The sequence below is a fragment of the Lasioglossum baleicum genome, chromosome 1, assembly GCF_051020765.1.
Source record: "Lasioglossum baleicum chromosome 1, iyLasBale1, whole genome shotgun sequence".
NCBI lineage: Eukaryota > Metazoa > Arthropoda > Insecta > Hymenoptera > Halictidae > Lasioglossum > Lasioglossum baleicum.
The window spans coordinates 6,012,062-6,031,945 of NC_134929.1; the positions used below are offsets into that span (position 1 = coordinate 6,012,062).

Consider the following 19,884-nt stretch of genomic DNA (forward strand, 5'->3'; position numbering starts at 1 on the left):
GTTCTTAATTTTTTAGAGATTAGTCGTTAACAAAACAACTATGTGGCTGCAAATCTTAAAATAAATGTAGACAATTAAAAAATGTTTTTGATTAAACTATTCATTAAAACCCGAACCAACAAGTATTTACTGAAAGAAACGATTAACAGCGGGATTCGATTCGGGGCCCGAAGATTCAATCTCTAAAAAATTATGAAAAAATTAAGAACAATTGCTTCAATAATATCTAAGTACTGAATTGTATCTAATTGTAAGTACTGAAACTAAGTTTGTTAGGAGGTTTTCAATTTTTTAAAACATGTTTCCATAATCCGAAAAATCTGAAAAAATACACATTAATAATTAGGATGAGACACAACTAATGTGATAATATGTTTATATGGCAATAATAATATGTAATAATATGGCAATTTTATGTTTTCCGATTTGTTTAAAAATCGTTTTTGCAACCAAAAATTTTGAAAAAAATCTCAGTAGTGTATGCTATTCGGTAGAATATTCATGAATTTTTTCATAATTTTCTGTTGAACATGACGTGACTAAAAACAAATTTGGTTGGATACTTCTGAACATCTTTTCCGGCTATACCTTAAGAATCAACGAAAACATTATTTAAAAAATACAAAATATATCTTTTTCTGTTTACATCGTTAAAACCGATTTTTCAAAAAAAATTAGGCCTAATTTCTCGTCGATATCTCTTTTAGATCGAAAGTTATAGCAAAATGTGCGTGCCTCGTGCTGTGCCCGAGATTCAAATGCTTGCCGTCTCCAGATTCCGACTTTTCGCCTCATGCTGTCGAAATTTCGGTAACGTGAAAACCGGAGGAACGCGTCGGCGTAGATCAGTCGAGCAGGTAGTTCACACGGACAGAGTAGAGGTACGCTTGTGTGTAGCGCGCGTGCAATCGAACAGGCACCAACACGGGCAGGCGCGGTCGACACAGCACAGGTCGACACCTCACCGGCCGCTCACGGATACGACGATACGTCAGGGAAGGGGAAACTGCCGTTCAGTTCAGTGATGCCAGAATCGGGGACGCGAGGACGCTTCCCCTCCAGCACAGGTTCCCCCTCTCTGACGGACCGTCCTCGCCGTAGCTTCTGCTGCGCACGCGCTACACACGAACGTACTTCTACTCTGCCCGTGTGAGTGCATGCTCGATTGCACGCGCGCTACACGACAAGCGTACCTCTACCATGTCCGTGTGACTACCTGCTCGAACGAACGCGTCGACGACGTGTTCCTTCGATTTTCACCAATTTTCATGTTGCCGAAGTTTCGGAAGCACGAGTCGGAAAGTCGGGATCTGGAGACGGCGCGCATTTGAATCCCGGGACGGCGCGGCGCGGTGCACATTTTGCTATAACTTTTGATCTAAAAAAGATATCGAAGCGAAATTTGGACTAAATTTTTTTTAAAAAACCGGGTTTAATGGTTCATCCTAAAATATGTTTTGTATTTCTTAAAAAATTTTTCTCGTTGATCTTTAAAGTTAAGGTAGTCCAGAAGGCCCCCAACACAAATTGATTTTTAGTCGAACCATGCTCAATAAACAATTACGAAAAAATTTATAAATATTCCACTTAATAGCACACATGATTGAGATTTTTTTCAGATTTTTCAGATTATGCAGACATGTTTAAAAAAATTGAAAATCTCGAAACATTCGAAGAAAATGCATATTTCGTATTGAACTTTTCGAGATACCAGTTTTATAAAAATTCATTAGTCCGATATTATTGAAACAATTGTCCTTAATTTTTCTCAGAATTTTTTATAAATTGTATCGTTAAAAAATCAAAATCAATTTTTTCGATACTTCTTTGTTGATGTATTATGTAATACTGAATATTTTTATAATCAGAAAAATAATGTACAGACTTGATAATGCAATATAAAATATTTTATTTACGTTATATTTCAATATACATATGTGCATCACTCCTAACAATTTTGGTAATCACATAATTATTGTAACGACATTTTACATATATCAGGTCGTTAAGTATGAAACTAGACAAATAAAACACAAATTTCAAACACATTTGTCGATGACAGACATTTATCCCTTATGTTGGGAAAGCATTTATATGAAAATTCATCGCCCTCGCAAAGTTATAATCAATTAACTTTGCACTCGTTTTCGAACTAGTGAGGTCGTGTTTTCTTCGTTAATCGTTCGATAGCTTAGTTCATATAGTAAACAGCCAACAGTATGGATGAAGAGAGTGGAAGAGATGAGAGAAAGGATGAGCAGCGGAACCGGGGGTCCAGAGTGTGTGAATGAGTGAAGAAGAATGTGTGAGGAATGAGTGAACGATGTGCTCTCTCTCTCTCTCGTGTTTAAGTGTAAATTTAAGTTAAGAATGAAGCGATAAGGAAGGTGAAGTTTGTAAGCCGAGCGGAGGTCCGTGTTTGTACCCCGAAATGGGAAATTAAATACTATTATTATTATTATTATTATTATTATTATAGTAAACAGCCCACAGTTTCTTTGTCGCGTTTTTAATACTTTTTAATGGGTTTTTAACATTTTTTTATCTTATTAGGAATTTATTTTAGTGAGTGACCATATTCATCGATAAAAAAGGATAAGTATACGTTACTATTTATATTGAGTCCTACAAGATTGCAATTAGAATTACGATTTTAATTATGTCTACTTTTTCTTTGAATATAGCAACGCGTGGGTGTCAGCGGTAATGAAATAGCAGATTCAAGAATGACTTCAAAGAAAAGCGAAGTGTATCGTTACATTAATATTTCATTCTGTAAGTACTTTGTACTTATAACTTTAACTATGTGTTTTTTTTATGTTGTAGAAAGACAGAGGACCATTTAAAATCGCGGTAACGTAAAATCAATATTAGCAGATTCAAGAATGACTTCAAAGAAAAGAGAAGTGTATCGTTACATTAATATTTCATTCTGTAAGTACTTTGTAATTATAACTTTAACTATGTGTTTTTTTATGTTGTAGAAAGGCAGAGGACCATTTAAAATCGCGATAACGTAAAATCAATATTAGCAGATTCAAGAATGACTTCAAAGAAAAGAGAAGTGTATCGTTACATTAATATTTCATTCTGTAAGTACTTTGTAATTATACCTTTGACTATGTGTTTTTTTATGTTGTAGAAAGGCAGAGGACCATTTAAAATCGCGGTAACGTAAAATCAATATTAGCAGATTCAAGAATGACTTGAAAGAAAAAAGATAAGTGTATGATTACATTAATATTTCATTCTGTACTTTGTATAATTATAACTATAACTATGTGTTTTTTATGCTATAGAAAGGCAGAGGCCCATTCAAAATCGCGTGTGTGTCAGCTGGAGTGGACTTTCTGGACAACGTAAAATCAATATTAGCAGATTCAAGAGAATGACTTCAAAGAAAAGATAAGTATAAACTATACTATAAAGTTATACATTAATATTTTATTCTATACTTTGCAATCATGACTTTAACTAATTTTTTTTTTTTGTTATGTTACAGAAAGGCAGGGACCATTTAAAATCGATTTTCGTAACCGGAGATGTATGAAACTTGACAAATGTGTTTGAAATTTGTGTTTTATTTGTCTAGTTTCATACTTAACGACCTGATATATGTAAAATGTCGTTACAATAATTATGTGATTACCAAAATTGTTAGGAGTGATGCACATATGTATATTGAAATATAACGTAAATAAAATATTTTATATTGCATTATCAAGTCTGTACATTATTTTTCTGATTATAAAAATATTCAGTATTACATAATACATCAACAAAGAAGTATCGAAAAAATTGATTTTGATTTTTTAACGATACAATTTATAAAAAATTCTGAGAAAAATTAAGGACAATTGTTTCAATAATATCGGACTAATGAATTTTTATAAAACTGGTATCTCGATAAGTTCAATACGAAATATGCATTTTCTTCGAATGTTTCGAGATTTTCAATTTTTTTAAACATGTCTGCATAATCTGAAAAATCTGAAAAAAATCTCAATCATGTGTGCTATTAAGTGGAATATTTATAAATTTTTTCGTAATTGTTTATTGAGCATGGTTCGACTAAAAATCAATTTGTGTTGGGGGCCTTCTGGACTACCTTAACTTTAAAGATCAACGAGAAAAATTTTTTAAGAAATACAAAACATATTTTAGGATGAACCATTAAACCCGGTTTTTTAAAAAAAAATTTAGTCCAAATTTCGCTTCGATATCTTTTTTAGATCAAAAGTTATAGCAAAATGTGCACCGCGCCGCGCCGCACCGTCCCGGGAATCAAATGCGCGCCGTCTCCAGATCTCGACTTTCCGACTCGTGCTTCCGAAACTTCGGCAACATGAAAATTGGTGAAAATCGAAGGAACGCGTCGCCGACGCGTGCAATCGAGCAGGTAGTCACACGGACATGGTAGAGGTACGCTTGCGTGTAGCGCGCGTGCAATCGAGCATGTACTCACACGGGCAGAGTAGAAGTACGTTCGTGTGTAGCGCGTGCGCAGCAGAAGCTACGGCGAGGACGGTCCGTCAGAGAGGGGGAACCTGTGCTGGAGGGGAAGCGTCCTCGCGTCCCCGATTCTGGCATCACGTTCAGTGATGCCGAAATCGTGGTACTGTGGTACTAAGCCGTGGTACGAGACCCCCCCACTATGACCTACCGTTGCCCCTACTGGCCTTCTCCAACTCGCTCGCGCGCTACACTCACCAACGTACCTCTCATATCCTAGGAGAGGTACGTTGGTGAGTGTAGCGCGCGAGCGAGTTGGAGAAGGCCAGTAGGGGCAACGGTAGGTCATAGTGGGGGGGTCTCGTACCACGGCTTAGTACCACAGTACCACGATTTCGGCATCACTGATCACGTTCAGTTTTCAGCAGTTTTCAGTTGTTCTCTCAACAGTTCTCAAGTCTCTCAAGTTCTCGTTCGCTTAGCTCGGTCGTAAATGTCGTAATCAGTGATGCCAGAATCGGGGACGCGAGGACGCTTCCCCTCCAGCATAGGTTCCCCCTCTCTGACGGACCGTCCTCGCCGTAGCTTCTGCTGCGCACGCGCTACACACGAACGTACTTCTACTCTGCCCGTGTGAGTGCATGCTCGATTCCACGCGCGCTACACACAAGCGTACCTCTACCATGTCCGTGTGACTACCTGCTCGACCGAACGCGTCGGCGACGTGTTCCTTCGATTTTCACCAATTTTCATGTTGCCGAAGTTTCGGAAGCACGAGTCGGAAAGTCGGGATCTGGAGACGGCGCGCATTTGAATCCCGGGACGGCGCGGCGCGGCGCGGTGCACATTTTGCTATAACTTTTGATCTAAAAAAGATATCGAAGCGAAATTTGGACTAAATTTTTTTTTAAAAAACCGGGTTTAATGGTTCATCCTAAAATATGTTTTGTATTTCTTAAAAAATTTTTCTCGTTGATCTTTAAAGTTAAGGTAGTCCAGAAGACCCCCAACACAAATTGATTTTTAGTCGAACCATGCTCAATAAACAAATACGAAAAAATTTATAAATATTCCACTTAATAGCACACATGATTGAGATTTTTTTCAGATTTTTCAGATTATGCAGACATGTTTAAAAAAATTGAAAATCTCGAAACATTCGAAGAAAATGCATATTTCGTATTGAACTTTTCGAGATACCAGTTTTATAAAAATTCATTAGTCCGATATTATTGAAACAATTGTCCTTAATTTTTCTCAGAATTTTTTATAAATTGTATCGTTAAAAAATCAAAATCAATTTTTTCGATACTTCTTTGTTGATGTATTATGTAATACTGAATATTTTTATAATCAGAAAAATAATGTACAGACTTGATAATGCAATATAAAATATTTTATTTACGTTATATTTCAATATACATATGTGCATCACTCCTAACAATTTTGGTAATCACATAATTATTGTAACGACATTTTACATATATAAGGTCGTTAAGTATGAAACTAGACAAATAAAACACAAATTTCAAACACATTTGTCGATGACAGACATTTATCCCTTATGTCGGGAAAGCATTTATATGAAAATTCATCGCCCTCGCAAAGTTATAATCAATTAACTTTGCACTCGTTTTCGAACTAGTGAGGTCGTGTTTTCTTCGTTAATCGTTCGATAGTTTAGTTCATATAGTAAACAGCCTCCAGTATGGATGAAGAGAGTGGAAGAGATGAGAGAAAGGATGACCAGCGGAACCGGGGGTCCAGAGTGTGTGAATGAGTGAAGAAGAATGTGTGAGGAATGAGTGAACGGTGTGCTCTCTCTCTCTCTCTCTCTCGTGTTTAAGTGTAAATTTAAGTTAAGAATGAAGCGATAAGGAAGGTGAAGTTTGTAAGCGGAGCGGAGGTCCGCGTTTGTACCCCGAAATGGGAAATAAAATACTATTATTATTATTATTATTATTATTATAGTAAACAGCCTCCAGTTTCTTTGTCACGTTTTTAATACTTTTTAATGGGTTTTTAACATTTTTTTATCTTATTAGGAATTTATTTTAGTGAGTGACCATATTCATCGATGAAAAAAGATAAGTATACGTTACTATTTATATTGAGTCCTACAAGATTGCAATTAGAATTACGATTTTAATTAGGTCTACTTTTTCTTTGAATATAGCAACGCGTGGGTGTCAGCGGTAATGAAATAGCAGATTCAAGAATGACTTCAAAGAAAAGCGAAGTGTATCGTTACATTAATATTTCATTCTGTAAGTACTTTGTACTTATAACTTTAACTATGTGTTTTTTTTATGTTATAGAAAGACAGAGGACCATTTAAAATCGCGGTAACGTAAAATCAATATTAGCAGATTCAAGAATGACTTGAAAGAAAAAAGATAAGTATATGATTACATTAATATTTCATTCTGTACTTTGTATAATTATAACTTTAACTATGTGTTTTTTATGCTATAGAAAGGCAGAGGCCCATTCAAAATCGCGTGTGTGTCAGCTGGAGTGGACTTTCTGGACAACGTAAAATCAATATTAGCAGATTCAAGTGAATGACTTCAAAGAAAAGATAAGTATAAACTATACTATAAAGTTATACATTAATATTTTATTCTATACTTTGCAATCATGACTTTAACTAATTATTTTTTTTTTTGTTATGTTACAGAAAGGCAGGGACCATTTCAAATCGATTTTCGTAACCGGAGATGTATGAAACTTGACAAATGTGTTTGAAATTTGTGTTTTATTTGTCTAGTTTCATACTTAACGACCTGATATATGTAAAATGTCGTTACAATAATTATGTGATTACCAAAATTGTTGGGAGTGATGCACATATGTATATTGAAATATAACGTAAATAAAATATTTTATATTGCATTATCAAGTCTGTACATTATTTTTCTGATTATAAAAATATTCAGTATTACATAATACATCAACAAAGAAATATCGAAAAAATTGATTTTGATTTTTTAACAACGATACAATTTATAAAAAATTCTGAGAAAAATTAAGGACAATTGTTTCAATAATATCGGACTAATGAATTTTTATAAAACTGGTATCTCGGAAAGTTCAATACGAAATATGCATTTTCTTCGAATGTTTCGAGATTTTCAATTTTTTTAAACATGTCTGCATAATTTATAATATTTTAATTTTTATTTAATTTTAATTAATATTTATAAATTTTTTCGTAATTGTTTATTGAGCATGGTTCGACTAAAAATCAATTTGTGTTGGGGGCCTTCTGGACTACCTTAACTGTAAAAATCAACGAGAAAAATTTTTTAAGAAATACAAAACATATTTTAGGATTAACCATTAAACCCGGTTTTTAAAAAAAAAATTTAGTCCAAATTTCGCTTCGATATCTTTTTTAGATCAAAAGTTATAGCAAAATGTGCACCGCGCCGCGCCGCGCCGTCCCGGGATTCAAATGTGCGCCGTCTCCAGATCCCGACTTTCCGACTCGTGCTTCCGAAACTTCGGCAACATGAAAATTGGTGAAAATCGAAGGAACGCGTCGCCGACGCGTTCGGTCGAGCAGGTAGTCACACGGACATGGTAGAGGTACGCTTGTGTGTAGCGCGCGTGCAATCGAGCATGCACTCACACGGGCAGAGTAGAAGTACGTTCGTGTGTAGCGCGTGCGCAGCAGAAGCTACGGCGAGGACGGTCCGTCAGAGAGGGGGAACCTGTGCTGGAGGGGAAGCGTCCTCGCGTCCCCGATTCTGGCATCACTGGTCGTAATATCTGTGGTTGTAGCAGGAGGACGCCGCATGTCACACACTTTCACTTTCGAGATACATATTGTCGTTTAATGTTTTGATCACTAATGGTTTGACAAGGACATTGTTTAAATTGTATTATTTTTTCGAGCCTTTTGAATTTATTTTCATCACGTTTTTTCTGGTAAATACCTAATCCTACACTATAAATTCAATAAATGCATAAACTGAAATTTTTTGTGGTTACACGTTACACTCGCGAGTGCGGTCTGCGTTGCGGCATTTGACTATTTGACTATTAGATTGACTTGCTTGGATTATGTGATTACGTGGATTACTTGGATTACGTGCACTACGTGGAAGGAAGGTATGTGTACATATTTATATTGGTTAATCGGTTTCATTTTGCTCAAATGTCTCCCAAAATCTTCGCGTGAAAAAGCGTGAGAACGCTTGTCGGCACACCACGCGACAGTGCCATGTGCCATCACGTATGAGGTGCTACGGGGCGAGTATGTTCACTTCAATGTAGAGTCCAAAATAGTAAATTGTTTATTTCTTTATCACTTTTTTTTATCACTTTATCACTCTCTTTTCATTATCATTATTATCATTTATCACTTTAGACAAATCCAACACAATTCAGCTTTGACCCATTCAGATTAGAATTAGCTTAACAATATTCTAAATCGGCAAAATGATGGCTAAAACCAATTCAGTAAGGCAAGTATTTAATCTTCTTCACTTGCTTCTCATCATGGAATTTTTTCATTTCTGGTAGTACATTCTTTTGTTTGTCGTTCAACTTTAATCGATTTTTTATTAATATAATTGCAATATTTGAATCAGTTAGATATATTAGTTGATGAAAAACATCAGAAGACCTTTTGTAATTGTAGCACCAGAAATTAGAAAATTCGTTGAGATGAGAAATAAGCGAAGAAGATTAAATACTCACATTTACTCACTGTGTAATTGAAAATCTAATTTACAGAACGGAGGAAAAATATAATGTGCTATCCAAGGAAGGAGGAGAAGGAAGCTGCGGCAACCGGGGAAGAGGAAGACCTCTAATTTTTCGCGTGGTACGTATATCTAATTATGCCCTTCAACGCACATACATATATTGTACATTACTGATTTTCTTTGTATTTTTGAGGTATCCCGCCTATGCCAGAACGTACTACGGGCCACAAGTTTGGGGAAGCAGAGGCAACAACGTGTAATAATCACAATATATACAGGATGAGTCACCTAACGTTTGTACCTCAAATATCTTTGTTGTTTCTAAAGATACGTAAAATACGGTAAGGACAAAGTTGAATGGTACAATGGGGCTGACACGATGCCAAAAAAAATTTTGTTTTATGTCATTTTTTTAGAGATATCAAGGTCATCTTGACTTTTTTAAATGGTATGAGGTATTTTTTAATACATCAATCGATCCAGCTGGACATTTGTTGTAAAAAAAAAGTACTAACCTATGTATGTCGAAAAGTTAGTAGTTCACGAGATATTTCAATTTAAATAACTCTAAAACACCATTACTGTCGTACTAAGACGTTAGCGTTTACATACTTGTGTAACGTTTACAAAATATTAAAAAATGATGTTTTGTCAACTTTTTTATCTGGGCATGTAACGATAATTTAAAAAATGCGTTTTATAGATTTCGGTAACTTATATGCATACTGAAAATTTCATTGAAATCGGTCAACATTGCAATGAGCTACAAACGTTTAAAGATGATCACGTAAGGGCGAAATGCCCTGGCAAGGCTGAAAATCTGCGACTTTCACCCTTAAGCTCTCATCTTTAAACGTATGTAGCTCATTGCAATGTTGACCGATTTCGATGAAATTTTCAGTATGCATATAAGTTACCGAAATCTATAAAACGCATTTTTTTAAATTATCGTTACAGGCCCAGATAAAAAAGTTGTCAAAACATCATTTTTTAATATTTTGTATAATTACTACCAATTGCAATCATAATAAATTTTTGTTTACTTATTCTCTAGCGAACTAATCGGTCTAACATCTTAAAAGAATTCAAGTCCTTTGGACCAATTTCTAAAAAGTTGTGCGATTTTTAAGGGTGTCCACTTATTATTGCCGCTGACTGTACATAGGTTAGTACTCTTTTATAACGAATGTCCAGCTGCATCGATTGATGTATTAAAAAATACCTCATTCCATTTAGAAAAGTCAAGATGATCTTGATATCTCTAAAAAAATGACATAAAAACAAAAATTTTTTAGCATCGTGTCAGCCCCATTGTACCATTCAACTTTGTCTTTACCATATTTTACGTATCTTTCGAAACAACAAAGATATTTGAGGTGCAAACGTTAGGTGACTCACTCTGTAGATTTAGGTCCATGTAAAGGTTGTAAATTTTTGTAATTTCCAATAATAAAGCATAGTAATAATAAAAAATTATAATATTTATTATTCCTTGTGTGTCATTGTCCCTATCACAGTCCCTATGTCTTCACCAACTCCCCCTGCGGCGTATTAAAAAATAAAAAAATATCAATTTTCTTTTCCCTTATACGACGAGAATTTTTTTGCATAAAGACCCGTTAAGGGGGAAGAAGTAACATTCAATTTAGTTTCTATCTCTTGCAATCGATGCAGACAATTTTTATTTTGCATAAAGATCCGCAGTCTAGGAAAACTACTACAAATACTACAATAAATAAAATCTATCATTTAATTTTCCCCCCTCGAATGCGTACAAAATAAGTAAAAAGGAAGAGTTAGTGTGGCTATGTGCTGTCATCTTACAACGGCCCGATCGTTAATCTGGGCACGATATCCCGGATTGTGGCAACGACATCATGTGCCAAGATTGTGTCCAGGGAACACTACGAGCCCTCACGCGCATTTGTGGCTTCGGCCCGCTTGGTTGTCTGGGGTTTTTTGGATTTGGACATTACATTGTTTTTTAGGGCGATAGAGACGGTATAGTTACCGCTAACCGTCTCTGTTTCGTATATATCATTCTGGTCTCTATTATAGGCTATGCTGTGTATTTCATTTTCTTCGTTGGCTATGTTGTTGTCTTTACTATCTCCATTTCCGCTTTGTTTTGTGACTAATTTTTCTTGTGTAAACATCTTATCTTCTGAATTGCAATTTTCATTCATATGTAAATTTCCATTTTTTTCTGGATCTTGTATTATCTCCATGTCCTGGTCATTAATTGGTTCGTCCGCCAGGTGGCGGGACGGTTTTGACGCCTTTTTCCAAAAGGTATTAAATATAGGTCATGTCTTTTTCTGTAAACTATTAAATTTACCTTTTTCTCCTTCTTCAAATCTTGAGTCATTTGATTATTTCCAGTGACGCATTTATTCGTTCGTTGAAGCCTTTTCTCTTTTTTTTTCTTTTTCTCTCTCTTTTTTCCTTTCACGAAAAATCTTGGACGATATCGGAACACTCCCAGTCGTTCTCGTTACAAAAATCGTACCACATGCGCTGGAGGGGAAGCATCCTCGCGTCCCCGATTCTGGCATCACTGCTCCTGAGCAGTGTCGCCAGAAAGTGACCGAACCGTCACTCGAGGGGAATACAAGGTACCCCCTCTCTGATGACCAGAGTAATATCAGAGATATGTAATATGTAATACGTTGCGCGTGCGCGATGGAGAAGCAACAACGACTGACATTTCGCAGGTTTTAGGTTATTGCCGCGTATCGTATCGTACCTATTATGTACATATGAATCATGTGGGTCGTTCTAAATAGAGACTGTAAATATTCTTTATTATAAATAAAATTAATTGTAACATGTGGGAGTTTCAGTCGTGAAGCGAAGTATGAATGCTTACTATATGTACAATTGAAAAAATCTTGAAATCTGTATGTATGTAGTACTGAGTTACATTTCAGTAAAATCAATAAATCATAATATATTTTAACACTGTTAACCCTCATACGCTCCTCAAAAATAGTTGCATAAAAGAGACTGGGATAATAAATTCACTCATTTTTCTTCTACACCATAAATTGACAAATTATGTTTTATTTGTAACGTTACATTTTAAAGAAATACAACTCACAACATAGACATAAAGGGATCAATAATTACATAGTATGTGAAATAAGTAAATGGGTGAATTTTACGCGGCAATAACCTAAAACCTGCGAAATGTCATGTCATTGTTGCGTCCCCATCGCGCATGCGCAACGTGTCTTCCATTCGCCCCACTAAATCCCTGTCGCGCACGCGCAACGTGTCACATATTACCCTGGTCATCAGAGAGGGGGTACATCATTTCACCGTGACTGCCGTGACTCCCCTCATCTGGCGACACTGCTCCTGAGCAGTGATGCCAGAATCGGGGACGCGAGGACGCTTCCCCTCCAGCACAGGTTCCCCCTCTCTGACGGACCGTCCTCGCCGTAGCTTCTGCTGCGCACGCGCTACACACGAACGTACTTCTACTCTGCCCGTGTGAGTGCATGCTCGATTGCACGCGCGCTACACACAAGCGTACCTCTACCATGTCCGTGTGACTACCTGCTCGACCGAACGCGTCGGCGACGCGTTCCTTCGATTTTCACCAATTTTCATGTTGCCGAAGTTTCGGAAGCACGAGTCGGAAAGTCGGGATCTGGAGACGGCGCACATTTGAATCCCGGGACGGCGCGGCGCGGCGCGGTGCACATTTTGCTATAACTTTTGATCTAAAAAAGATATCGAAGCGAAATTTGGACTAAATTTTTTTTTTAAAAACCGGGTTTAATGGTTAATCCTAAAATATGTTTTGTATTTCTTAAAAAATTTTTCTCGTTGATTTTTACAGTTAAGGTAGTCCAGAAGGCCCCCAACACAAATTGATTTTTAGTCGAACCATGCTCAATAAACAATTACGAAAAAATTTATAAATATTAATTAAAATTAAATAAAAATTAAAATATTATAAATTATGCAGACATGTTTAAAAAAATTGGAAATCTCGAAACATTCGAAGAAAATGCATATTTCGTATTGAACTTTCCGAGATACCAGTTTTATAAAAATTCATTAGTCCGATATTATTGAAACAATTGTCCTTAATTTTTCTCAGAATTTTTTATAAATTGTATCGTTGTTAAAAAATCAAAATCAATTTTTTCGATATTTCTTTGTTGATGTATTATGTAATACTGAATATTTTTATAATCAGAAAAATAATGTACAGACTTGATAATGCAATATAAAATATTTTATTTACGTTATATTTCAATATACATATGTGCATCACTCCCAACAATTTTGGTAATCACATAATTATTGTAACGACATTTTACATATATCAGGTCGTTAAGTATGAAACTAGACAAATAAAACACAAATTTCAAACACATTTGTCAAGTTTCATACATCTCCGGTTACGAAAATCGATTTTAAATGGTCCCTGCCTTTCTGTAACATAACAAAAAAAAAAAATAATTAGTTAAAGTCATGATTGCAAAGTATAGAATAAAATATTAATGTATAACTTTATAGTATAGTTTATACTTATCTTTTCTTTGAAGTCATTCACTTGAATCTGCTAATATTGATTTTACGTTGTCCAGAAAGTCCACTCCAGCTGACACACACGCGATTTTGAATGGGCCTCTGCCTTTCTATAGCATAAAAAACACATAGTTAAAGTTATAATTATACAAAGTACAGAATGAAATATTAATGTAATCATATACTTATCTTTTTTCTTTCAAGTCATTCTTGAATCTGCTAATATTGATTTTACGTTACCGCGATTTTAAATGGTCCTCTGTCTTTCTACAACATAAAAAAGACACATAGTTAAAGTTATAAGTACAAAGTACTTACAGAATGAAATATTAATGTAACGATACACTTCGCTTTTCTTTGAAGTCATTCTTGAATCTGCTATTTCATTACCGCTGACACCCACGCGTTGCTATATTCAAAGAAAAAGTAGACCTAATTAAAATCGTAATTCTAATTGCAATCTTGTAGGACTCAATATAAATAGTAACGTATACTTATCTTTTTTCATCGATGAATATGGTCACTCACTAAAATAAATTCCTAATAAGATAAAAAAATGTTAAAAACCCATTAAAAAGTATTAAAAACGCGACAAAGAAACTGGAGGCTGTTTACTATAATAATAATAATAATAATAATAATAATAGTATTTTATTTCCCATTTCGGGGTACAAACGCGGACCTCCGCTCCGCTTACAAACTTCACCTTCCTTATCGCTTCATTCTTAACTTAAATTTACACTTAAACACGAGAGAGAGAGAGAGAGCACACCGTTCACTCATTCCTCACACATTCTTCTTCACTCATTCACACACTCTGGACCCCCGGTTCCGCTGGTCATCCTTTCTCTCATCTCTTCCACTCTCTTCATCCATACTGGAGGCTGTTTACTATATGAACTAAACTATCGAACGATTAACGAAGAAAACACGACCTCACTAGTTCGAAAACGAGTGCAAAGTTAATTGATTATAACTTTGCGAGGGCGATGAATTTTCATATAAATGCTTTCCCGACATAAGGGATAAATGTCTGTCATCGACAAATGTGTTTGAAATTTGTGTTTTATTTGTCTAGTTTCATACTTAACGACCTGATATATATAAAATGTCGTTACAATAATTATGTGATTACCAAAATTGTTAGGAGTGATGCACATATGTATATTGAAATATAACGTAAATAAAATATTTTATATTGCATTATCAAGTCTGTACATTATTTTTCTGATTATAAAAATATTCAGTATTACATAATACATCAACAAAGAAGTATCGAAAAAATTGATTTTGATTTTTTAACAACGATACAATTTATAAAAAATTCTGAGAAAAATTAAGGACAATTGTTTCAATAATATCGGACTAACGAATTTTTATAAAACTGGTATCTCGAAAAGTTCAATACGAAATATGCATTTTCTTCGAATGTTTCGAGATTTTCAATTTTTTTAAACATGTCTGCATAATCTGAAAAATCTGAAAAAAATCTCAATCATGTGTGCTATTAAGTGGAATATTTATAAATTTTTTCGTAATTGTTTATTGAGCATGGTTCGACTAAAAATCAATTTGTGTTGGGGGCCTTCTGGACTACCTTAACTTTAAAGATCAACGAGAAAAATTTTTTAAGAAATACAAAACATATTTTAGGATGAACCATTAAACCCGGTTTTTTAAAAAAAATTTAGTCCAAATTTCGCTTCGATATCTTTTTTAGATCAAAAGTTATAGCAAAATGTGCACCGCGCCGAGCCGCGCCGTCTCCAGATCCCGACTTTCCGACTCGTGCTTCCGAAACTTCGGCAACATGAAAATTGGTGAAAATCGAAGGAACGCGTCGCCGACGCGTTCGGTCGAGCAGGTAGTCACACGGACATGGTAGAGGTACGCTTGTGTGTAGCGCGCGTGCAATCGAGCATGCACTCACACGGGCAGAGTAGAAGTACGTTCGTGTGTAGCGCGTGCGCAGCAGAAGCTACGGCGAGGACGGTCCGTCAGAGAGGGGGAACCTGTGCTGGAGGGGAAGCGTCCTCGCGTCCCCGATTCTGGCATCACTGCTCCTGAGAGGTTCGCGAGGCCACGGATCGTGTGCAGTGTTGCTAGATGGTACGGGAAAACTCGCGCATGCGCGATGATTCCAGCGTCACTGAAGTACGAAATCGGGCACCTTGGTTGCCCCGCATAGCTTCGCACAATCTTTTCTTCTCGATTTTCAAACATAACGTTTAACATGCGTATGTTATATTAAAATTTGATGTGTATGTACATGTAATATATAAATATATTCTAATTGTATATATACAGTAACGGACAAAAGTTTAAGACCACTCTAAAGAAAACTTGCCCCACAAGCTACGGACTGTAGAACGCAGATACGTTCCTGGATTCGCCGCACATGCGCGAGTTTTCCCGTACCATCTAGCAACACAGATCATGTGTCGCCGAATCCTCGTGCACGAGCTATTCGGGACCCACGATATTCGTCCGGTAATTCTTTGGGCTCATTTGGGCTGCCCTCGGACCGTTCTTCGAGAGGATAACGCGCCGTATTCGTTTCGTATCGTTCACCGTTCGCACGTTTCGCCCAGTCTCGAATTAGGAACGCGTACGTTACCGGAGCTCGGTCGAATTCGTGCCCTCGTGGCTTGTAAATTCACGCGAAGTCCTGTGACGACCGAGCTCGACGCGATCGAAATTATTCCGCGTGATCGGCCGAACAACCGCCGTCACTTTCGTGTTCGCGCCGGCAAATCTATTGACTGCCGCCGGCATCGGCCGGCGGATTGTATGACCATCTCGTTTTAATAAACGACGTAACTTTGCCTAAGAACTATCGAGTGATTTCATTTCTCGTGAGAAACGTTCCCGTCGCGGGGAATGCCCCGTTCCTTTCCTCACGTGGTACCTTGGACCCGTTCGTGGCCGTCACCGGCCAAACGATACCCGCAGATTCGACGTCATTCTGAAGACTGAACGAATTGTTAGAGAGTTTCGCGTGGTACGGTATCGTACCTGGCGCCCGTTCAATTCGCGTATAATTTCGTCGTTCAGTTCGAATCTGCGAGGGATCTTTTGTCTCGAGAGGACCACGTGTCGCGCGACCGAGCGTGGCCCGGTCGCAAGGCCATAATTTCTCGAAGTCGGTTATCTCTCTGTTCGCAGGGAAATAACCGTCGTGACAGTGCTTATGGGAATTTACACCTTGTCTATTTTCAAGGAGGAATCATGATAATCACTCATTTACATTTGGTAGCCTTCAGGGACTGTGTAAATTCTTGGTTTAGTGTGCTTCTTTATAGTAAAGCCTATAACGACAAATACCCTGGACATAATTTTTATGATGAGGTTGAACAAACCATCTTTGCCGGAGTGGAGTTGGTGATCAATTGGGGTATAGAAGCCTACAATCTTTTCAAGTTGTGGCCATCCTTGGTTATCTCAAGCATCCTTAGAGACACAGAATTAAGACCTGAATTTTATAACACAATAACCAGTGAGAACAAATTCAAATATACTAAATTCTACCAGTTGCTTACAAAGAAGATCTGCACTAGTACTCAAGCCATGCTCTCTTTAGAGCTCTCAGGTCTGTGGAAGTGTTTTGGGTAGTGATGGGCGCAATCGACTAAAAACTATCGATTTAGTCGATAGTAGCTGTTACTATTTTCAGTCGACTAGTTTTACTAAACTATCGACTGAATTTCGCAGTGGTGGGGGTTACTATTTTCAGTCGACTAGTTTTAGTAAAACGACTGAATTTCGCAGTGGTGGGGGTTACTATTTTCAGTCGACTAGTTTTAGTAGAACGACTGAATTTCGCAGTGGTGGGGGTTACTATTTTCAGTCGACTGTTTTACTGAACGACTGAATTTCGCAGTGGTAGGGGTTACTATTTTCAGTCGAATGCTTTACTAAATCAGAGGTTACCTCTCTGACTGAATTATCGACTGATTTATGGAGCGGGTAGAGCTATATATCAACTGAATCGATCAGATTCAATCATGACATTTACTATCTCTTTACTATCCTACTATCTATTTCATTAGCGCTATCAAATTAATTAATTCATAACCCTCATTTCATGAACTGAATCCGTCCCTCGGTGTCAAATTGACACAGTAGTAAAAAAAACGATAAAATAACAAGCAGGTGATTAATTATTTTTCGATGTTTTTTTAGTCAAATTGATGAGTTAAAATTTACATCTTAAGTTTTTCGGTTATGTGTTTCTTACAAACAATTCGATATTTCGAGAAAACTGTCAGATTGACACGAGGGAGGGAATTCAATTGTTCTACTACTAAATATTAATTATTACAAATATTCTCCGAAAATATGAATGATTTATGCATTTCATTTATGTTAATAAAATATTTATTACATTCAGTACAAAATTGATATATTATTATTATATTTATCCTATCCTATAATATTATGTAATATCGATAACACCAAAAGGATTATTTATTTATTTATTTATTATACAGGTAAAACCCAATATGCATACATAAAATTAAATCAAATAAAAATAAAAAAACAATTGCAGCAACATAGCATCGCTATAGAGAAAATTATACATTAACTTAAAATTAAACATTTCTTTCATGACGCTGGAAAGACTGTTTGAAATAAAAGTGCCTTTGTCTGCTGTCACAGTTTCATTAGCCACAAGTCCCACATCACTTATAGCTGAACACAGGGAGGTATACCGTTGTTGAAACCACTAGAGTATGTTACAGTTGAATTATCAGCAGAAAAATATCCCACAGCATCCAAAATTATTCCTGTAATAAGAGGAATTCAAAATGCCATAAACATCATTATACCAAAAACCATAGCAGGACTACATTTACAAAATAACATTTTAAATAATATTGAGATACGATTTGACTACATTGAACAAAATAATACTACTCTAATAGCCACACTATTAGGTCCAAGATTCAAAACAGCTGTATTTGAAGTCGATAGGATTGCACAGACAGCGCAGAATATGTTAGAGATGAAATAAGTTCCTTGTGCATAACACGCAATAGTCATGAAACTAATACAAATAGAGCTGCAGCAGAAAATCAAGAATCATCTGAAGAAAACAATGAATTTTAGAATCTTCTTGTAACAAAAGTATCGCAGTTGACAAACTAATCCACACCTATAGAATATGCAACAACCATAATTCGTCAATATGTATATAGATTTACTGAAGTCGCATTTTGGAATAAACACAATTACACAATGCCACAGCTTTTCAAAATAGCAGAAAAATATGTAAATACCTCTGTATTCCCAGCAACTTCTGTCCCATCAGAAAGAATATTTTCAAAGGCTGGACAGATTATGTCTGAAAGAAGGAACCGACTTTCAGCAAAAAACCTAGACCAATTAATGTTTTTAAATGTTAACATTTAGTAAATTTGGATGAATTTCAATAGTATAGACCATAATAATTTAAGGTTAGGTTAATTATAATTTTGGAATTTTTACCTTAATTTAATTTTATTACTAATCTCTACTACGACAAATGTAAAATATATAATAACATTAAATATTTCAATAATAAAGCTGAGTTTCATCAACTTCATCGAACATGGAGAACATAACTAGTAAAGCAATTCAGTCGACTGAAAACCACTAAAAACTATCGACTAAATAGTCGATAGTATGTAGCGACTAAATAGTAACTAGTCGATAGTTGAATTTACTCGATAGTGCCCATCACTAGTTTTGGGCATCCTGATATTGATATGAATTCTAGTGTGAAAACCTGGATCAGAAAAGGGGCAGCCACAAAGACTATAGATCGCAAGACAGCTCATTGTAACTAGAAAATTACTAGAATCTTACTAGATTTTGGGTCGAAAATATGGGTTTCGTACTAAACGTTGTTTGACCTTATTAGAACAAATTGTGGGCTGTGTGAGGGCTCATTCGAAAGAGGAAGGTTAGACGCAGCGCGCTTTTCTCACGAGGTTAACGAGATTATGTTAATAATTAATAATATGAGGGCCCAAAGTAGAGAAAAAATCTAGGAAAAAAATCCGCAGATTTCAATGCATTTTCTGTCTCTAAAAGACTTTTTTGACTTATGAGATGAGAAAAGCGCGCTGCGTTGAACCTTCCTCTTTAGAATGAGCCCTCACCCAGCTCAAAATATGCTCGTATAAGGTCA

The 19,884-nt window shown here is 36.1% G+C and overlaps 1 protein-coding gene and 2 long non-coding RNA genes across 3 annotated transcripts; 1 reads left to right on the plus strand and 2 right to left on the minus strand.

Moving 5' to 3' along the window:
* The first annotated feature begins 8,222 nt into the window (after nucleotides 1–8,222).
* On the plus strand, nucleotides 8,223–10,669 carry LOC143208837 (uncharacterized). The gene is made up of 3 exons (XR_013008990.1): nucleotides 8,223–8,568; nucleotides 9,196–9,286; nucleotides 9,361–10,669. It is a non-coding gene; the product is annotated as an uncharacterized LOC143208837 (long non-coding RNA).
* LOC143208817 (uncharacterized) lies at nucleotides 10,467–12,460 on the minus strand. The gene is made up of 2 exons (XM_076423663.1): nucleotides 11,506–12,460; nucleotides 10,467–11,446 (listed from the first exon to the last, which is right to left on the minus strand). The coding sequence occupies exons 1-2, from the start codon at nucleotides 11,533–11,535 to the stop codon at nucleotides 11,072–11,074; spliced, it is 405 nt and encodes a 134-aa protein (XP_076279778.1). The 5' UTR covers nucleotides 11,536–12,460; the 3' UTR covers nucleotides 10,467–11,071.
* A 5,538-nt stretch (nucleotides 12,461–17,998) lies between these two features.
* On the minus strand, nucleotides 17,999–19,486 carry LOC143208825 (uncharacterized). The gene is made up of 3 exons (XR_013008987.1): nucleotides 19,200–19,486; nucleotides 18,992–19,088; nucleotides 17,999–18,499 (listed from the first exon to the last, which is right to left on the minus strand). It is a non-coding gene; the product is annotated as an uncharacterized LOC143208825 (long non-coding RNA).
* Nucleotides 19,487–19,884: the final 398 nt, after the last annotated feature.

What these genes read in the sequence shown, in the direction of transcription:
- LOC143208817 (XM_076423663.1), bottom strand. Translation starts at nt 11,535, where the DNA reads ATGACTCAAGATTTGAAGAAGGAGAAAAAG. An exon ending in ATTTGAAGAAGGAGAAAAAG is followed by an intron (nt 11,447 to 11,505) that starts GTAAATTTAATA and finishes TTTTGGAAAAAG; the next exon opens with GCGTCAAAACCGTCCCGCCA.